We start from the raw sequence: 20187 nt of genomic DNA, 5'->3' as shown, positions 1-20187 counted from the left end.
CTGTGTTGATGATTCACCTTTTTGCTTAATGGCTAAAAACCCATGACTGAGAAGTACCTTTTATGGGCTTCAAACTTCTGGGAAGAACCTACTTGAATCACTGAGACATACTCAGAACTTTCAATCCCTATAACTTTAGAGGTCTCCAGATCCACAGCCTCCAGAAACAATGGGCTTTGGTCAAGCCAGATGAGAAGAACTATATCCTAAACAATTCTTCTGTCTGATACATAGAAGGAAGTCTGTGCTCCTGCCCTGCAGTTCACACTCTCCAACACTCTTACTGGCCTGCTTGAAATTTTGCATTTTCTAAAATATTCTCTCTCGCTCTGATTTGACACAACTCGTTTAAATGGCATCCAGTTACATTTGTGTCTGTTCTGTACCACCGTCTAGTCTTCTTAGTCCCTGAGGCCAGAACTCTCCAGTTACACTGAGGACGGTACAATTAAGTAGGAAAAATGAGCTGAAAGTGACAGCTAAAAAGAGAGAAAGCTAAAGAGTTGAACAAGGGTTAAGACTTGAAGGTCTGCGTGAAACTTAAAGGAGTTTAGAATTTATCCTTAAAAAAGAGGGGTCAGTTGAAGTCTTTTAAACTTAGATACCACCCCCAGATTTGCCCTCATTATTCTGGCCACAATGTAGAGACTGGATTGGAGAAGCACTATTGGAAGCATGGAGACCATTGCTATTCTCTTTCTTTTGTGTGTGTGTGTATTTTGTGTGTGTGTATTTCTTTTGTGTATATTTTTCATTAACAGTTGGCATTCAGTATTATATTTGTTTCAGGTATAGAACTTGTGAAGTGGTCCTTCCTGATAAGTCTAGTACCCGCCTGTCACCATAGGGTAGACCATTACTGTTGCTCTGATTTTGCTGGGAGGTGATGGTGGCCTCAAACAATACTACTGAAATGCAGAGACCGAATAACTCAAGGGACACTTGAAGTGATCGCTGCATATGGGAAATGAGTAAAGATTATACCCATGTGTCTGGGTTGGGCAACTAAGTGGAGAGTGGTAATGCCCTTGCTAAAAGAGAAAATAGCGAATTGTCAGATGGAAGTCGGGGGCAGGGAGAGGGGTGGGAGAGGGACGGGGGAGGGTGCGGAGAGGTGAAGTGGGCATATTCAGCTGTGGGCGTAACATCCAATGTGTTTGAATTGCCTGCCTGGTGGGACATCCACGAGCAAATAGTCCATTGACCATGAGTCTGAAGGTCAAAAGAAATCCTCTTGGCTACAGAGAGGAAGTTGAGAATCATCAGCAGTTCTAACGGAAACTGTGGAAATGGACAAAACGCCTTAATAATGTAGCTTAAGACTGTGAAGAAATTAGTACAATGAGAATTTAATGAGCTATATTTTTGTTACTTGAGTTTGTCTCTAAATCGTAAAACTCATTTACACATCATCTGAGAGCCTCAGATGATACAGATATTTTTAGCTTAACTGGGTTTCACCAATTAGCTTCATTTTAAATAAAATGGGGTAACACCTTATGGAGGGATTAAGTTGCAAAGGAAAACTTATATTTGAAAATACCTCACATTGCTCCAAATACAACATACAGACATACTATCTCNTAATGAGCTATATTTTTGTTACTTGAGTTTGTCTCTAAATCGTAAAACTCATTTACACATCATCTGAGAGCCTCAGATGATACAGATATTTTTAGCTTAACTGGGTTTCACCAATTAGCTTCATTTTAAATAAAATGGGGTAGCACCTTATGGAGGGATTAAGTTGTAAAGGAAAACTTATATTTGAAAATACCTCACATTGCTCCAAATACAACATACAGACATACTATCTCAGTAAGTCCAATATAGCCTTTTTTTTTTTTTTTACTTTATCATTGGAATGTTTGGCTGGTTCTTTAACTAAGCCACAGATTAAGAAGTTAGTTTACATTTAGGTGCTTTATTGTGCTTTCTTAAAAAAACAGAGCCTTACCTTAAGCATCAGAATTACACACCACACGCCCAGGAAGAGCGTGATGCAGGAAAAGGAGGTAACCGTCTCAGCTCACCCTCAGTCCGAGCACGTGCTCGTGGACAGGCAGAATCCCTCAATAGCAATGTAACCCTTCAATGGTAATGATGGTGCTCTCTCCTTTTCTGAAAGCACAGAGTTAAGTTTATAATTATGTGCATGCATGATCTAACTACCCCATATTTGTAAAAAGTTTCCATCTGTTTCTTTGTCACTCAAGAGAAAGGGGACCGATAATGATTTCTGAGCTTTTTATAGCCTAAAGCGAGAATGAGTGCAACCGCAACATACCCAAGAATACTTAAAATACATTTTATAATTTAAAACTCATGGGAAAGAAAATTAATTTGAATTAATATTTCCAAAGAGTATTCACCCACGCAACACATACATTTGACTCTGGGAACAGGCGTCAGTAAATAGGCAACCAATATCAACAGTTTGTGTAGTCAAAAGAACATACAATTACTAGGGCCTAGAAGCAAAGAAAAGAAAAAAATGTAAGCACGCAATATAATGGCCCCGGAAGACACCAGACATTGAGGAGAAACAAATGGATTGGGACCCAGGAAGCTGACGAGTGGGGTCAATATGCATGCAAACAGATGCCCACAATGAGAACCTGACTGGAGGCAAAGCATGTGTTTCCTGACAAGTCGCAGATGCTGGAGGAGGCCCAGGGCTCAGGAATGGGCCATCCTGGGGCAACAGTGAAGTCAGGTGAGTAACTACCCGTAGCTGGGAAGAGGATAATTGCTCACTTCCACTGAGCCCTGACCACCAACCAGAAACAGGGCCAAGCATTTAACACACAATTTCTCACTTCATTCCACAAAGCCCTGTGAGATGAGTATTGTCATCTCCATTTTACATTGGAGGTGTAACATTGTCATCTCCATTTTACATTGAGGTGATTGATGGGAGACCCCTTGCCCCAGGTTATACAGTGAGTGAAACAAGCACCAGCAACTAAAGTGAAACAAACACCAGAAACTAACTCTGCTTAGCATACCAAGCATAGTACTGTTCTTATTGAACATTATAGGGGAAAATCTATGTGAAAAATGAACTACTTTTTAGATAAACGCTCCGGATTCTAGCTTTACATGGGCTTGGCACCTTTCCTTGCCTTTGAGCTATCTTACAATTTTATAATTTGTAGAAAGCTAATAGTAATGAAAATAAATCTTGTCTCTAGACATGTATGTAAATTCTGTCTAGTAGAGGTTCAACTGTCTTCCATAGATCACTGTGGAAGAAGCCAGTTTTATGTCTGTTTGCACACTCTTTTCAATACTCCTGCTCTATAAATGTTCCTATTCTTTGGATTGTCTTCTGAAGTAATTGAAACATCTTACCAGTTCCCTCCTAATGATGTTTTAAAATCATATATATATATATATATATATATAATATACTATATATATCATGTACTCTATACACACACACATATATATATATATCATGATCTTACCATTTAAAAATATCCCTTAACAATATTTATTAAAGCAGATTATATAAGTATCTAACCTGTCCCTGTTTGGTTTTTGTATTTAAGTATTTTCACTTTTTTATATACAAATGTAATAATTCAAATTGTCACTGCAAACTTACAAACAATGAAGAAATATCTCAAACAGAAATTGAAAGTTTCCTGCAATTTCAGCTCCTTGTGGATAATTATTGTGGGCAGTTTTATAAATAGTCAGTCAATCAGATATTTTTCTATGCTCGCACTATGATTATTTCTACATAAAATGCTTTTCTATTTATAATTTTTTAATGAAAAAATGCCACCTACTATGATGTTCTGCAAACTGCTTTTTGCAGCTTAGTAAGTGGCTATTCACATTGATCTGCCTCTTCCTTAACAACTCAACAATATACCACAGTACAACTGTTTTTTGTTTTTTTCAATAATCCTTTACTGATAGAATTTCAGGTTTTTTCCTCTATTACAAAGAGCGCTACAGTGACCATCCTGGTATACCCATCTTTATGCATCTTGCCTTTTTGTAATTAATTACATCTATAAGCTCTATAAATATTGTCAAGCATGTAATTTATAATTCCTAAAGTCACTGCTTCCAGGTCTAGCAATTTTTTTCCTCTTTGGGGTTCATTGGTTTCCTGATGTTTTGGGATCCTTAAATGATGCTGGTGGAGACCCCCCACTGAATGTGATGTAATTGAGGCTAAGATGACAAGCATAATTTCAATAGGCAAGCTGATTTCATATGGAAAAGAATAAGAAAAGTTTCAAAGCCCAAACTAAGCTAGAAATTCTGTGTAATCATTTTGATATAGATGCCATTAATTAGAGCACACTAATGAGAGTAGAAGTATAGTTTAGATTTATTATTGTCATAACATTTCAGTTCTAGATGATGTTAATGGTAGAAAGTGACATTTTTTAATGGTAGAAAGTGACATTTGAATGGTAGGAGATAACCTTGTGTTATGACAAGCCAGAGTTTTGTATATAACCATTATTACAAATGCATTGCGCTAGATATTGCATTCAACAAACAGTAAATGAGCTAACACATATATAGCGACCTAGGACAGTCTCTGACACCCATAATCTCACTGTGAGTGTTGGCTTTTTGAAATGGGGTCTATTGTAACAGTAAAGGGTGGGATTCTCCAGGTACAGCTGAGAATCCACATTTGGCTTCATGGCCTGGGGCAAAAGTCACTTGATTGTCTGTTCTTCAATCTCTAATCTGTAAACTAAAAGGATAATAATAGTGTATCTCCTAAAGTCCTTCTCTAGGAATTTCATGAGTAAATGTATGTGAAGTGCTTTGAACAGTGTAATTGTTGTTGAGCCCTCTGTCCTGGGGAAGTAAAGTTGGCAAGATAAAAATCCTTGCCTTCAAGCAGATTACTACAGTCTAATTCTAAAACTTTTCAACTTAGTGTAATTGAGTAGAAGAGTGTAATCACATGATGCACTGAAAACATTTGAGATGAGCCCTAGTTTTGAAGACTACAGGCATACCTCACTTTATTGCACTTTGTTTTATTGTGCTTCACACATGTTGTGTTTTTCACAAAGCAAAGGCAAGACACTCTGCCAGCAAAAAGATTACAACTCCCTTTATGGTGATACTCACTTTACTAAAGTGGTCTGAAACGAACCCACAGTGTCTGCAATGTGTGCCTGTGTAAGTTTCCTAGTGGCAGAAATAGCTAAGCTAATTTTAAAAGAAAGAGCCTTTTATATGGACATGAGAAATCCAATCTCTTTTAGGTACATTTGAGAACTGCAAACAGGTTGATAGACTGGGTCACAGAGTGATAGTGTAACCAAGTAAGCAGGAGTCCATCCACATGTTGCCTTGATGCATGACCCAACGATTAGTGTTGAAGGAAACAACTTTTTGTTTACAGGACTCCAACATTGGGGGCACTGAGAGCACTCCTGCTCAGAGCCCTGTGCTCCCACGAGACCCAGCACTCCCCTTGCTCCCCACCAGGCTGTAAGCCAAAACCATGCCCCAAAGTTCCCCATATTCTAATCTGTGCTTAAGTCAGCTGTGCAAACAGTTCTTCCTCCCCTCTGGAAGGTACATTCGTGTCGGAATTGCCATCCTCTCCCAGCAGCTCTCTCCTTCAGGATCGGGGGTATGTTGTCCTCAGCCTCCACGTAGTCGTCCAGGAAACATGTGCTACGTTCCCCTGCATCATGGAGGAATCCAGAGAGGCGCATGTCCCAGGAGAGTGGCTTCTCTGTGCATCCTTCAGAGAAGCAGCACTCTGCATCCCTGGTCACAGTTCAGTTCCAAAGCACCGCCCGCAAATGGGGGCTTCCATAGGCAGGTTCCCGCACAGCTCCAGCAGCTCTCCCCTTACACCCTTTCCTCAGCCCCCATGGCTGCCGTCCTCACCACCCCAGGCCGAACGGGCAGAATTCTGACTCCCAGCCAGCATGGCTTCTACCCTACACACCAGCCCTCATGGCAGACCACTTCACTACAAACTGCACAGCTGCTTGTTGCTTCCTCGCTCAGACCTCACGGCTGAATGCCCCCTGCTTTATGGTTCCTTCCTCAGGGCTACCTCCCCTCTCAGCCAGCCTCCTTTTAGAATGCTTGGGTCTTCCTATGTGACTTCCTATCTGGCTCCGCCTACAATGAGCCATTTTTTGCCAGTTCCATATTTTTTATCTTCTTTTGGCTGCCGCCTTTAGTCAGGGTAACAGCTCCTGGTGACACAGAGACATCCAGAGAGGGCATTCACGCCCCCTGGCTGTGTCACAAGCCACTGTACACTCTCAGAGCCATGAACTCCTTTTGCCTCCGGCAGCAGTCCACTTTCCTTCAGGATGGACATGGCTGTCAACTCGTTGTTGTTATGAAAAGTATCTTGCCCTGGCTGGTATAGCTCAGTGGATTGAGCGTGGGCCTGCGAACCACACAATCGTGGTTCGATTCCCAGTCAGGGCACGTGCCTGGGTTGCAGGCCAGTTCCCAGCAGGGGACTCACGAGAGGCAACCATACATTGATATTTCTCTCCCTCTCTCCTTCCCTTCCCCTCTGAAGATAAATAAATAAAATCTTAAAAAAAAAAGAAAGAAAAGTATCTTATCCGCTGAATCATCCACTCCCCATCCTACCAACCATAGGCTGTGGGGAATTTCTCCTATATTCTGGGGACCACCGCTTGGCACCCTGTTACAGTGCATGGGGGCATAGGGGACAAGATGCCTAATTGATGGGTTGAGATCAGCTGATACAGTCTTGGCTGCTATGGAAAGAGTTTGGACTTGATCATTAGGCCAGAGGATGGACGTTGAAAATTTTATACAGAGAAATTGCACGACTGGATTCAGACTGTTGAAAGTGATAAATTTGATTTAAAAGGTAATAAAGTGATACATTCAGATACTTAGAAGGCAGAATGGACAGAAGCTGCTGGCTTACCGCCTTAGCAAGGCAGTGTAGCATATGGTGAAGGGTGTGGCCCTGCTGCAGCTGACTGATGGGCTGCACATCTAGGCTCTCCCACTTTCTTTGTGGCCTTAGGCAAGTCACCCAGATCTCTGAACCTCAGACTCTGCTTCTGTAAGACAAGTTCAGTGCTATCTAACTGTAGTTCACAGGTTTGTCGAAGGAATTGAATGGCATCATGAGTAGAAAGCACACAGCGCAATGTGCTCAGTATTAGACTTACACATATATGTATCAACATATATAAAGTAATAGAATATTATTTGAAAAAAGCAAGCAATGTGGTTAAGTGGTCAGTCTCTAGACTTGAGTTTAAATCCCTGCTCTGCCATATGACTGGCTGAGTGATCTTGAAAAAGTTACTTAACATTTTTATGCCTGAGTTTTAATATTAGGAAAATAATGAAGATAATGGCACCTCTCTCATACTGTTGTAGCAAGGAAGGCATAGAATTATTCAGATAAAGTACCAGAACGATAATTCATTTAAACAAATAGCACTTTTTGAGTATATGTGCCAAGCACAATTCTAGGCCTTCAGGATAGACAGAAGTAGTAAATAAAAACAAATAAAAGTAAAATTAAATCTGCCCTCATAAAACTTAATTATAATCAATGTCTCGTACATAAAAGTGTGTTATATATTATTTCTGTCACAAAGCACTTTCTCAAGACAAGTTCAGTGGTCCTAATCTAAATTGTTTCTATAATTTTATTGTAATACAAGAGTAGTAGTTCATAAATATTCATAATGGTAATAGGTATAAAGATGCAATCCAAGATAACTGAGATATTGGAAAGGCTTTAGATATTGGGAAGGGGAAACACAAATTTGAGACACAGTCTGCTGATAAAACTTTGACTGCCTAACACCCTCTTTTGCCCAGGGGAAGCACGGAGAGTGCTCCAGCGCCTGCCTGACATCCTGGGTGGGGGGGGGGAGGGCTTCTAGCCCAGGGGTGTCAAACTCATTTTCACGGGGGTCCACATCAGCCTCCCGGTTGCCTTCAAAGGGCTGAGTGTAATTTTGGGACTGTATAGATGTAACTACTCCTTAACAGTTAAGCGAGAAGTGGGCCCTGCCTCGGGGTAGAAACAAGCAGGAGGGCCAGAACTGGCCCGTGGGCCTTGTGTTTGCCACCTGTGCTCCAGCCTATTGCTCAAAACATTTGAGGAAAGACTTGGAAGAGAACAAACTTTTCATTTTATAAGATAGGGTGTACAAATACCCAAGAGATTCTGAACATATTTCATTAATTCAAATGCCTCTACTGTCAACAGTCTCGGGCCTTTGATTAACTGAACATTTAATGCAGTTCACTAACGGTGTAAAATACCCGAAGACCTGATTAAGCCTGGGGCAGCCTAGAATAGCAAGGCCCTGGGAATAATGAATATTCACTATTGTCTGGTTTTCCCCTGCAAACGCAACAGGCTCCGCGCCAGCACAAAAGAGGGGGAACCTGAAAACTCGGGTACCGGGGAAGGTGCCCACCTTCTGTGTACACGGTTTTTTTGTTTTGTTTTGTTTTGTTTTTTACGGTCATAAATGCCCAGGGAATACAACTGTCAAAGGAAGTGCTGGATGCGTGGCCTCTGTTCTCGATAGAGGGCGCTACAAAAGCCAAGTTCTCGCCAAAACAGAAACCCCCTTTCGCGCCCCAGCGCAAAGGGGGAACCTGCGATTCCATTCCCCCGAGGACTGACTTCTGGGCCGAAGAAGCCCCGCCTCCTGGGGGGTGGGAACAGCCTACCTCCCAGGAGCTTCTCGCGATCTCTGGGACGGAGGGAGCCATACGTAACTACCGGCCACGACCCTTTAGCTCTTCGGCGATTGGCTCATTTCCCCCCTGCTGCGTGACTTCCCGTCCGGTTGCCGGGTTTGCACGTGTGTTTGGGCCCGGGGACTCCCGTGCGAGCTGGCCTTTGACAGCGGGTCCGAGGTAGCCTGTCACCAGCCCCGGGACTCAGAGAGTGTAGCCACCGCTCTTTGGTGTGAGCGCCGTGCGGTTGCAACATGGTGAGCGTGCCCGGCTTCCAGGGGGGCGGAGCACTTTGGGTGCGGGGTGTTAATGGCCCAAAGGTGCGAGGAGGAGGTTCGCGGCTCAGGGCCCTGGTATGGGTCATCCTCACCAGCTCGGTCATACTTTGTCGTTTAGAGTGTGTCTTCCATGGTCAAGAGCCTCCCTGAGAACGGGCATAAGAGAATTGCCCCCCGCCCTTTACCCAGAAGGGCCAGAGAACCTGTGGGGTATAAAACACAAACGTACCACCCTGTGTTCACGGGGTCGAGAGAAGAGGGTGGCGTCTGCCTGTCAGTTTGCTCTGGGGAGGGGAACTTGCGGGAGACTCTGAGGTTCGGCCCAAAGGAAGGCATCTTACTCCACTGGGATGATGCTTTCTCCGTTTGGAAAAGCAAGGTTGGGTAGCGAAATGAAACTATACAAAGGAATGATGAATCTTATTAAACTTCAGCTGTTGTATCGCCGTCTCACATAAAAGTTGATACATGAAGTGTGTACCCTGCTTCCTACTAACTGCCTTTCCCAGATTTTCTCGTGGCAGGCTCATTGTCATTCTGCTCCAACCTGTCAGGGACCTTCTCAAAGCACCCAATTTAAATAACTCAAGTCATTTGCACATCATCATATTTTTGCTTTCTTTACATGAAATCATTTTTCTTGATGACTTGCTAGAGAAGAATAGGGGCTTGTCCAGCTTTCCAATTGCTGGGTCACCAGCACCCAGAACAAAGGCTTCTGACAGAGTAGATGTCAACAAATGTTTATTGGAGGAAGGTAAGTATAGATTTTAGAGAACATAGTTGCTGTTGCCTACCCTAGGAGTGGAAATTTCAAAAATATGTTGATTCTTCACATAATTTACTGAAGTTGCCTATGTGGACTATGATACTATTCACGGGTGTTTTGGTTCTGTTTTAACGGCTTGTTCTGATTCTGTCCTTTGAAGCCTCACAGGAAGAAAAAGCCTTTTATAGAAAAGAAGAAAGCTGTGTCTTTTCACCTGGTCCATCGGAGCCAGCGAGATCCTTTAGCAGCAGATGAGACTGCACCCCAGAGAGTTCTGTTGCCTGCACAGAAAGTAGGTGCTGATCTTTAGCCAGTAAGTTTGTAGTTGGGCTTTTGGCAATTTTTTAAGCTAGCTGCTATTCTCAGATAACTGATTTTCAGGGAAACAAAATTTGTGACTTAATTTTCAGCAAGTGTGCTGATGTTTACATTGTGCATATTAATTTTGATTGAAAGAATAAAGCATCTTTATTTGAGATGTTTCAATGAGCAAATCCTATAGAGTAATGGTAAATATTTCATAAGCCATCAGCTCTAGTACTGCATGATATTATTTAGGGCGCAACCAAAATATTCAGTCTCTGCTTTCCCTGAGGTTGTTTCATTTCATAACCACAAACTGCATTTTGCCTTCTGATCTCACGAAATGTAAAACATTGAAACTCGTAAGTTAGCTTTGGAAAATACCAGGAGCCTTCACAAGGTCGGTTGGGGAACATTGGGCCCAAAGTTTATGATGTACCTTGAGAAGTTTCTTGGCATATAAATATAAGAAATTGTACTTAATCTTGCGGGAACTCCTAGTCTTTTTTCTGATCTTCTAAGTACATGATAAAACAAATTGCTGCGTGTGTGTTTCTTGGCTTGAATTGTTGCACAGAAATGTCTAGTGAAAGGAGGAATGATTTGTTAACATTTCCAATTTTATGTGGCACAGTGGTTTACAAGCTCTGGGCTTCCTGAATTTGTCAAAATGTCACTCTCTCATTGCTGTCAGCCAGGATGTCCGTGTGCTGTGTGCCATCTGCCTCTTACTCTGAAAGCTTTACCCTTTGCAAGGTTCCTGTGCCTTAATCTGGAAGAGGTACTAGCTCCATTTTGCTAATTATCCTAGATAAATGATGACGAGAGGCGAGCAGAGCAGAGGAAGTACGGAGTGTTCTTTGACGACGACTATGACTACCTGCAGCACTTGAAGGAACCGTCTGGGCCCTCGGAGCTTATTCCCACTAGTACCGTCAGCATACTCAACAGGAGAAATGAAAACGAAGACCCTTCAGTGATTTTAGTAAGGTTTTTCAGCAGTTTATGTGCGAGAGAGAGTGAGGGGCTGGCAAGTGGAGGGATGGGGAAGCACCATTTTAAAATCACTAATTGTTCGGGGCAAGAAACAGCATCAATCCGAAGGATACAAAGACAGACCATGCCCTCACGGAAAGTGCTGGGTGTGTGTGCGTGCGGGTATAGTACAGGAGGCCCCCTCTTCTCTGGTGGCAGTTGTTACAAGTGACAGCTTTTGACAAGGTTGGAACTTTGGATGGATGCAGAGATATTTGGTAGCTCTTTAATAATTCATCTTTTAAGTGCAAGTGAGAGCACATACTTATATGAAATTAGTGCTACCAACATGAGTTCTTTTTTTCCTGTTTACATTAATGTAAACAGTTCTTCCTGTTTACATTAAGGACACCCACACTGTGAGGTTTTGTTAGCTTGTTTTTGTTCCATCTTAGCATACATTTCTCTGTGACACTTTTCTGTCACCTGGCACTTCCTTTATTGGGTTACTGACAAAAATGAGGAGATTGTCAAAGAGGGGGAGGGCACCAAATTTTCCTGCTTCTCATTCTTTAATCTGTTATGGTCTGGGCATTTTTTTCCTCAGGGAAGATATGGTCATATCTCCTTCAGTCTATAGCTTCTTGCGTAAAGGGAGTTCAAACGATTAGATTTCAGGGTATTGTCCCACAGAAAGAGGTGGTAACTGCAGCTGTTCATTCACTCACTGGGTCATAGCTATCTTGTGAGGCTGCACACCCCACTGCCACATCTGTGAGCCAGCTCACCTTCTCCTTCTTCCCCAGGGCTGTTGGAGACATAATAGGGTACTTATCTTAGTGACTTCCTTCTATAAACCATTGGGGGGGCGTCCAGTAGTGGCTCAAGTTCTTTATCTTATGGAGAAAAATTCTAACATTCTTCTGGCTGACTGTAGTGACCACTACAAGATTAGCTTTTATTTCCTAATTCATGTTGTTTGAAAGTAATCACTGTCTGGTTGGCTTTTTAATAGCTTTAGGCTCTTAAATGGACCCTTCAGTGATGTTTACCAGGAAAAGCGCATGTTTAAAGGCAAAATTGCCATCGGATTTCTGCAGCACAATCCAAGAACGTAAATGAGTCCCATGTGCTTTTTTTACCTTAAAGGAATTTGTAATAAGCCGTCAAAATTGAGTAAAGCAGAAATCTTGAATAAGCCCTAACAGCAGAAAGTAAGGCATTGCATAAAGCCAGTACAGAAATGAGTGCGAGCAGCCCCTGATTTCCACGTGAGGGAAGGCAGAGGCTGCTGCGCTAGAAAGCAGCTGGGCAGACTCCGTGTGCGGGGCTGGGCCAAGGTACGTTTACAGCTTTGCGTACGTGAAACAGTTTCTTCTTAAGTATCATTTATTCTTGTAGCATTGGCCTTACTATTCTGTGTCCTTGTGGTTTATCTTTTAGATGGTGACGGCTGGTAATTTAACCTAATCTTGCCCACCCCTGTAATAGGAACTGCTGCAGCCAGTAAGGAGGGTTCCACTCTTCTTTCTAGTCACTGTCTAAACTCTAATTGTGTAGGTGATTCTTTGACTGTTTCTCAAGGTTTGGGAACAATCTGCAAGGTGAATTCACAAAAATAAAGTGATCCTTTTTTCAACCTTTGAATTTCAAGGATTAGTAATCACAACGAATATATTTTTAAAAGACCACATCTATTTTACCACAGTTTTAAAAAAGTGATCATGTAACATACCAAAACCATTAAATTGTGCGCTCTAAATGGGTGAATTGTGTGTATGGGAATTATATCTGGTCAGTCTGTTTTTTACAAAAGTCCTCTGCAGTGGAAGACCAGGCCTGTGCCACAGAGAGACTCCCTTTGGGAGCCAGAGCAGCTCGCCGGGCGTGTGCCGCTGTGCGTAGCCTGCGCTCGGTGCTCTGCTGGGGCTGCCAGTGCAGGCTGCCGACCAGTGGCGGTGTGCTCCCCGCTCCGTGCCTGCTGCTCGGCTGAGGACCGAGTACATGGCGAGGTGCCTGGAGACAGATAATGTGACCCTCCCGTTACTAGCTTTTTGGTTGAAAAGATGAAGTGAAGGCATAAGGACTGGTCAGAAACTGCTGGCATCACGCTAGTCACCTCCATCTTCCCCTGGGATCCTGCCCTGTGTGTCTCTTTGTTCACGTGGCCTTCTTGTAAGAACAGGCCAGTGGTTGGGTTTGGGCCGCCACACTCCATTACCACCTCACCCCAGCTAATTACATCTGCAGGGATTCCATTTCTAAGTAAGGTCACATTCCGAGCTTCTGGGTGAGCATGGATTTGGGGGTAACACATTTTTTAACCCTGTATAGTGGTTCAGAAGTACTGCCAACGAAACCTAACCGTTTGTGTCATTTCTTTTTCAAGAGTGCTGGAATTAAGTTGCCTTCATCGGTGTTTGCATCAGAGTTTGAGGAAGATGTTGGATTGTTAAATAAAGCAGCTCCCGTGTCAGGTGTGTTTAATTTGTTTACCCTTTCCAGTGGACGGAGCTATGTTTTACACAGCTGAGCAAAAGTAGGTTTATAGTTGTGAGTACATGAAACAGTTATTCTTGTATTATTATTTACCAATTATTGGATTATTTATTTGTATTGCAACTGTAAACCTACTTTTGCTGACCCCTGATGAAGTGTTGAAACAATTGCGATGTGTTCAGATTCAGATCAGAGATTAGGAAGGGATGCATGTGATCAGCGTTCTTTTAATTTGTTAGCTTTTAGAAGTTCTCCCTAGAGTATAGAAGTCCCATTTCTCCATCTGTTCCAGACACACTGAAAAATTATGTTTCTTGGTTGGTTGGTTTGTAGTACCAATATTATATTTTAGAACATGCGTGGAAGTCCACAGACGTGTTTGGTATTTTACTCTAAATTGCCTTGGTTTTTTTTAAATGATTAATATTTTTATTGAGATATAATTGACAGATAGTATTATATTAGTTTCAGGTGTACAACATTACTCAGTATTTGTACATATTGTGAAATGATCACCACAGTGAGTCTACATCACCACCACACAGGACAGAGTTTTTTTTCTTGTGATGAGAACTTTTTTGACTTTACTTTTTTATTTTCCAGTTACACTTGACATACAATACTATATCAGTTCCGGGTGTTTAATCCAGTGATTGGGCATTATATAATTTACTAAGTGACCACACTGGCATTATATAATTTACTAAGTGACCACACTTTCTAGTTACCTGTCTGACACCATAAATAGTTATTACAATATTACTATATTCTCTGTGCTTCACTTGACGCACCCCTGACTATTCTGTAACTGCCAGTTTGTACTTCCCAATCCCTTCCCCCTTTTCACCCCCTGACCTCACCCCCATCTTTCAGTCCCCAAACTTGCCATGTCGCACTAACTATTATTCCACTCTACGGATTTCTGAGTTGCCACTCTTGGGCAGGGTCTTGGGTTAAACCAATATAAAGCGTAATCCCTGACCACGAGGAGTTGGCCATCAGTGGGAGAGATGAGGATAGATGGGAAATACGGTTACAGGACAAATGACTGAATGGTGAAACACCAAACAAGCCTTGGGGTGCTGAGCAAGGCACCCTAGAGGAAGTCATTCTAAGTCAGTTTCTTAGGTATAAGTTCAGCAGGTCGGTGAAGAAGGGTGGGGTGGTGAGGAGAGGGTATTCTGGACGGGGGAAACCGCGTGCAAAAGCAAAGCAACATGAGTATAGATAACGCATGCATTTAGCGTGCCTGACGTGAAGGGGAAGGATTACCGTGAAAGGAGACTGGCCAAGCAGTAGCCACATTGTGAAGGGGTTTTGGAAGCCAAGTTTACAAGTTTACAAGTTTGAACTTGAAACTTTCTCTTGAACTCTACTATTTATTTAAAAAAACATAGCTGAAGAAACAGGTTGTGTTTTACTGAAATCTCAGTCTCAAAAGACAAAGTTTAATAAGCTACAAATTATTGAGTGACTTTTAACCGGTGAATTTAAAGTCCAGTTTCTTGCTGCAGTCAAAGCTTTGAATCTTGCCTAATAGACTATTTAAATATGTACCTCTGTAGTGGAAGGGGTTTTCCCTTTTTTATTTTCTTGCAGTCATGCATCTCTATTTCCCTCTCTAGACTGAATTTCTTAAGAGTTCTTCATTGTTTTGTGCTTTGGCCTATTAAATGTAATAGGTACTCACATTGTGTTAAGTTAAAGGAATGATGAATGATGATTTCTTGGGAATCACTACTCAATTTTTGTTCTCTATGTAGGACCTCGGCTGGATTTTGATCCTGACATTGTTGCGGCTCTTGATGATGATTTTGATTTTGATAATCCAGATAATCTGCTTGAAGATGATTTTATTCTTCAGGCTAATAAGCCAAGAGAAGAGGAAGCGGGAATGGATATACAGTATGTGTGGTTTATTTCAAAGCAGGGATAACCCGATTGCTGCTTCTTTAATAGGATAGTAATCATAGAATGTTACCGCTGAAAAAGACTTTCCAAGACTTGGGTCTGAAAATTCTGTATTTCAGAGCAGACAGTGTGAGACTGGAATTCTTTACAAACCATCAGTAGGTGGGGCTAAAGGCCAGGACGCCTGATTGCTAGTTCATTACTTTCCAGTCGTGCCAGACTGGCCAACGGCACAGCTGTTCTGCCTAAACAAGAATCCTCCCTGAAACATCCTCGAATTTTATTTGTGTAAAGTCACTTGGTTCTGTTGTTTTTCGAGTTGTTTTGGCAGTTAATTGATGATCTGACTTTAGGAAATTGGAGGCTGAAGATGGCCGTGAGTGGGAAGATGCTGGTGATGGGAAGGAGCAAGGCAGCGATGACAATGACTTTGACTCTGCGGGCTCGTTATCGGACGAGGCTGTGTCAGCCCCAGGGACACCTCTTAGGGCCCTAGAAAGTCACTTGTTCTGGGAAGAGGAAACAAAAAGTCGCTTTACTGACTATTCTATGACATCCTCAGTCATGAGGAGAAATGAGCAACTGACCCTACATGATGAAAGATTTGAGAAGGTAAGGTCCCCAATTAGGGGCCCCTTAATGCTTTTAATACACAGTACTGGAGCTAGGACTTTCAACTTTAGAAACAGCCTATAACTTTTATTAAAGCAAACCACCTTTAATTCTGGGAAGAATGCATATAAGTCAAAAGAGGCCTATCAAAGCTCCTGACTTTCCTCTTAGAATGCTGACATTTTGATTCCAAACCTCTTCCGTTACAATCCCCAAGATTATGCTACTTCCTCAAGTATTAGCTGGAGCATAAACAAAATTCATTTCTTTCCATTTTGCGTATGTGTGTGTATTTTTGCTCACCAGTATATCCCGAGGCCTCAAGTATTATCTGGCATGTGTTAGGAGTTTAAACTTTGAGCTGTTCAGTAAATGATTGATGGCGGAATGTCTAGTGGCTTCCTAAGATAAAGATTCTAACTTTGCTGCATTTCGCTTAGTACCAGTTTCCACTCTTCCGCAGCAAAATCAGCAAACTGTTACTGCGATAACCCCCTTCAGGGGTTACATCACCCCTGCTTATTGCTCTTTCACAAAGCCTGACAGTGTGGACAGCATTTGAAATAAACATCATCTAAAGGAAAAAAAGTGAAATCTGTACATTAGTTTGCACACTTAATGTATTTGAAAGCGTCTGTGAAGTGTTCTTAGGTAAAGACTTCAGCCTGGTGTTTTGCTCTCCGGGCTAAATAGAAGGCTGCCTCTGTTGTCACGTCCCAAGGCAGCCTGTCTGCAGTCTTAAGTGCTGGTGGCGTGTCTCCCACACAGTACTGCTGTGGTGCCGAGTCCCTCGTAATGTTTTACTGGTAGTGGTGATCCCATGGGAGGAGTAAAATTAATGTAAAAAAATAACATTAAATGCTGTATTCTTACTGAACACATTCATTTTCTTGGTGTCTTTTCTCTTTGTATTCAAGTTTTATGAGCAGTATGATGATGATGAAATTGGAGCTCTGGATAATGCTGAACTGGAAGGTTCCATTCAAGTTGACAGCAGTCGCTTAGAGGACGTTTTGAATGACTACTATAAAGAGAAGGCAGAGAAGTACGGTGACTTGTCCTGGCTTACCTCTGTTTTTTTGTGTTCAGATAAAGTAATTGTACACATGAATCGAAAATCACCCAGTCAGAATCCATCTTAAGATGATGGAACGTTTTCCATAGCCTTGGGCTCACATTTTGATATTACGAGTTCTAAAAGTGAACATAACAATGGTCAGGAACATATAGAGAACCACTGTCTCTGAGAGTAAAGATGGAATAACTGAGGGTTAGAGTGGGAAGTTCAAGGTCACATTCCACTTGAGAATGAGATGCTGCTTCTAGCTTCTCTGGCAGAAGAATTCCTTGACTTCTAAGTCTAAGTGTATGTACTCTTAATCTTCCAGATATGCCAGGCGTTCTGAGAAGTACATATTTATGGCTTGTAGAAAGATAAGAGTTTATCTCTCCAGCTGGATTAGTAGAAATTTCTAGCCAAGTATTTGGTGAATCAGCATGCACATTAGGTGATTTCTCTGAGGAGCTAATGAGGTGTTTACATCTGCTAGGAAGGTCTGATGTCCTGTGACCACTGGCATATGCTGACCCTGCAGCAGGGTAAGAGCTGCATTCTTGGGGTGAATTATTTGAATACTTTGAAGAGACAGATGGGCCAGTGCTTTTCACAGCTTTAAAAAAGATTATGTTTTAGGGAAGCAGATATTTTGTTTAATGTGTTATATCCTTGCAAAGATGCAGATAGATTTTTCCTTCCTGTCAGCGGACTGACTGTCCAGGACCTGCTGGAAGGGAGAGGCAGGGCTAGAGAAAGCTGATTGTGACAGGAAATGACAAACAGGACACTGGAGATGGTGGGTTTTTAAAAACGCTTTTGTTTCCATAGTTTTTGGGAACTGTGCACATAGTGCAGGTTGGGTAACTACAGCATGATGCTTTGTGCTTTGGTCCCTCTTGTCTTCCTCTCTGAAAACGTCACCAAAAGCTGCGTGAGACTGAGCACCCTTGAACCCTTCGAGGATCAGGACCTACCCACGAATGAACTGGATGGGTCTGAGGAGGAAGAGATTGTCACCTTAGTTCTTGAAGAAGGCAAAGAGAAGTGGGACTGTGAATCCATTTGTAGTGAGTATCTTAGGGTCCGTTCTGCTGCTGAAAGTTGGACAGTGATTTTAAAGTATTAACAAGTACATCGACTTGTTGAAAGGATACATATTTTCTGAAAATTTGAAAAAATATTTCTAAGTTATAAACAATATAAAATCATTTATAACAGATACTTCAGTGTTAATTTGGACTGTGAAAACACTAAAACTGCCCTGGCTGGTGTGGCTTAGTGGATTGAGTGCCGACCTGTGAACCAAAGGGCCACTGGTTCGATTCCTAGTTAGGGCACATGCCTGGGTTGCCGGCCACGTTGGGAGGCACACAAGAGGCAACCACACATTGATGTTGCTCTCCCTCTTTCTCCCTCCTTTCCCCTCTCTCTGAAAATAAATAAAATCTTTAAAAAAATACTAAAGCTGGGAATATAGTAGGAACTTTTTTGCTGAACTAAAAGTGTTCTTACTTGATACATGATTTTTTTTTTTAGGTACATACTCAAATTTATATAACCATCCACAACTTATCAAGTATGAACCAAAGGTAAGCTGACATCCTGAGCTGTTCAGAATATGCAGTGCGAGCAGGGAAAGGCACAGATTATTTTCTCAGAAGTGGCTTTACCTCTAGTGACTACCAGCACCACTAGGAAAAGCAACAATAAAGTGTCACAGGTGAGCTGTTTTTTAATAGGAACGCAGAGTAAGCCTAATGCCATTTTATCTTTATTTCAGCCCAAGCAAATCCAAATATCTTCTAAAACAGGAATACCTCTCAACATCTTACCTAAGAAAGGATTCACAGCAAAGCAAGTTGAACGAATGCAGATGATTAATGACAGTGATCTGCCCAAGGTGTCGACGCAGCCGCGCTCTAGAAATGAAAGCAGAGAAGATAAAAGAGCAAGAAAGCACGCGATAAAAGAAGAGCGGAAGGTAAAGTGCCTCTCAGATGTGAGATTTGCAAAGAGCTGGTGGCAGGGAGGTCATGGGAATTTAATTTTATAAAAGTAGTCTGCGTCAGTTTGAAGATGTGCATAACATGAACATATTCTCGTACAGGAACGGAGGGTAGAGAAGAAAGCTAACAAATTAGCCTTCAAACTGGAGAAGAGAAGGCAGGAAAAGGAGCTGCTGAACCTGAAGAAGAATGTTGAGGGTCTGAAGCTCTGACAGGGGCACTTTCAGGGCAGGCGCATTGCCCTTCAGGCCCCTCGTCCTGTTCAGGGTGAATGGGGGTCTTCAGAGACGAGGCTGATCTGCCAGTTTTACTGGCACACACCGAAAAGAAACCAGTACAGGATTTGTATTTATTCCAGCAAGTTTGTAAATATTGTAATATTTTAAAATTTAATATGATAAGCTGATATTTGCCCTGAAATAAACGACTTTATGAATGTGAAATATGTGGGTAAATTAACTAAAAATGTCTTCATAATTTAAGTGGAATTGTGTTCTTCATTTATGTGTATGGTTGTCCCAGTTGCCTTTTGCAGATGTTCTCAACTATTTCTTTGAAATCACTCCTTTTCAGTAGTTAAGTGGTTTAATTTGCAATACATAGAAAAGTGGCCCATTTAAGCTAATTTTGAAATGCTGATTGAGAAGAGTTTTTCTGAGAAGTTTCCACTGGTAGGAAGCTGGTGCAAAGGTTATTTCAAAAGGATGGTAAAACTTAGTAGGTTGTTAGGGCCTAATTGCTGGGTGACTTGCTTTTGGAATTTAGGGACAGCAAAGTCAGGAAACAAAAGAAATAATCAAGAAAACTTCCTTGGCTGCAGAAGAAGTACCTGGCTCATAATCAGAAATATTTATTTCAGTTTAAACTAGAAAGTTTGTCCTTTAAACATTTAGTGCTTGGAACCATTTCTACTTGGTTAAAATACCTCATTGAAAACTCCCAACTTTTTTGATGAGTTGGGTTTTTTTTTTTTTCTTGACACATTTTCAAGGCTCAGGCATCGACACCATCACAATTGTTAATTATTTGGTAAACTGTGACTTCCTTGAAATAGACAAGTTG

The 20187-nt window shown here is 41.8% G+C and overlaps 1 protein-coding gene across 1 annotated transcript; it reads left to right on the top strand.

Moving 5' to 3' along the window:
- Positions 1-8819: 8819 nt before the first annotated feature.
- LTV1 (LTV1 ribosome biogenesis factor) lies at positions 8820-19587 on the top strand. The gene is made up of 11 exons (XM_037034781.1): positions 8820-8972; positions 9923-10054; positions 10877-11050; positions 13430-13517; positions 15303-15444; positions 15804-16062; positions 16980-17107; positions 18047-18186; positions 18656-18708; positions 18900-19100; positions 19227-19587. The coding sequence occupies exons 1-11, from the start codon at positions 8970-8972 to the stop codon at positions 19335-19337; spliced, it is 1431 nt and encodes a 476-aa protein (XP_036890676.1). The 5' UTR covers positions 8820-8969; the 3' UTR covers positions 19338-19587.
- Positions 19588-20187: the final 600 nt, after the last annotated feature.

This window comes from Sturnira hondurensis, unplaced genomic scaffold, assembly GCF_014824575.4.
Source record: "Sturnira hondurensis isolate 20B ecotype Veracruz unplaced genomic scaffold, ASM1482457v3 Scaffold0022201, whole genome shotgun sequence".
NCBI classification, from domain to species: domain Eukaryota; kingdom Metazoa; phylum Chordata; class Mammalia; order Chiroptera; family Phyllostomidae; genus Sturnira; species Sturnira hondurensis.
Note: the sequence above shows the minus strand (reverse complement) of the source record. Positions and strands in the feature narration are given on the sequence as shown.

Coding starts and splice junctions, on each gene's coding strand:
- LTV1 (XM_037034781.1), top strand. Junction 18,709..18,899: donor TTATCAAGTATGAACCAAAG/GTAAGCTGACAT, acceptor TCTTTATTTCAG/CCCAAGCAAATCCAAATATC. Junction 19,101..19,226: donor CGATAAAAGAAGAGCGGAAG/GTAAAGTGCCTC, acceptor ATTCTCGTACAG/GAACGGAGGGTAGAGAAGAA.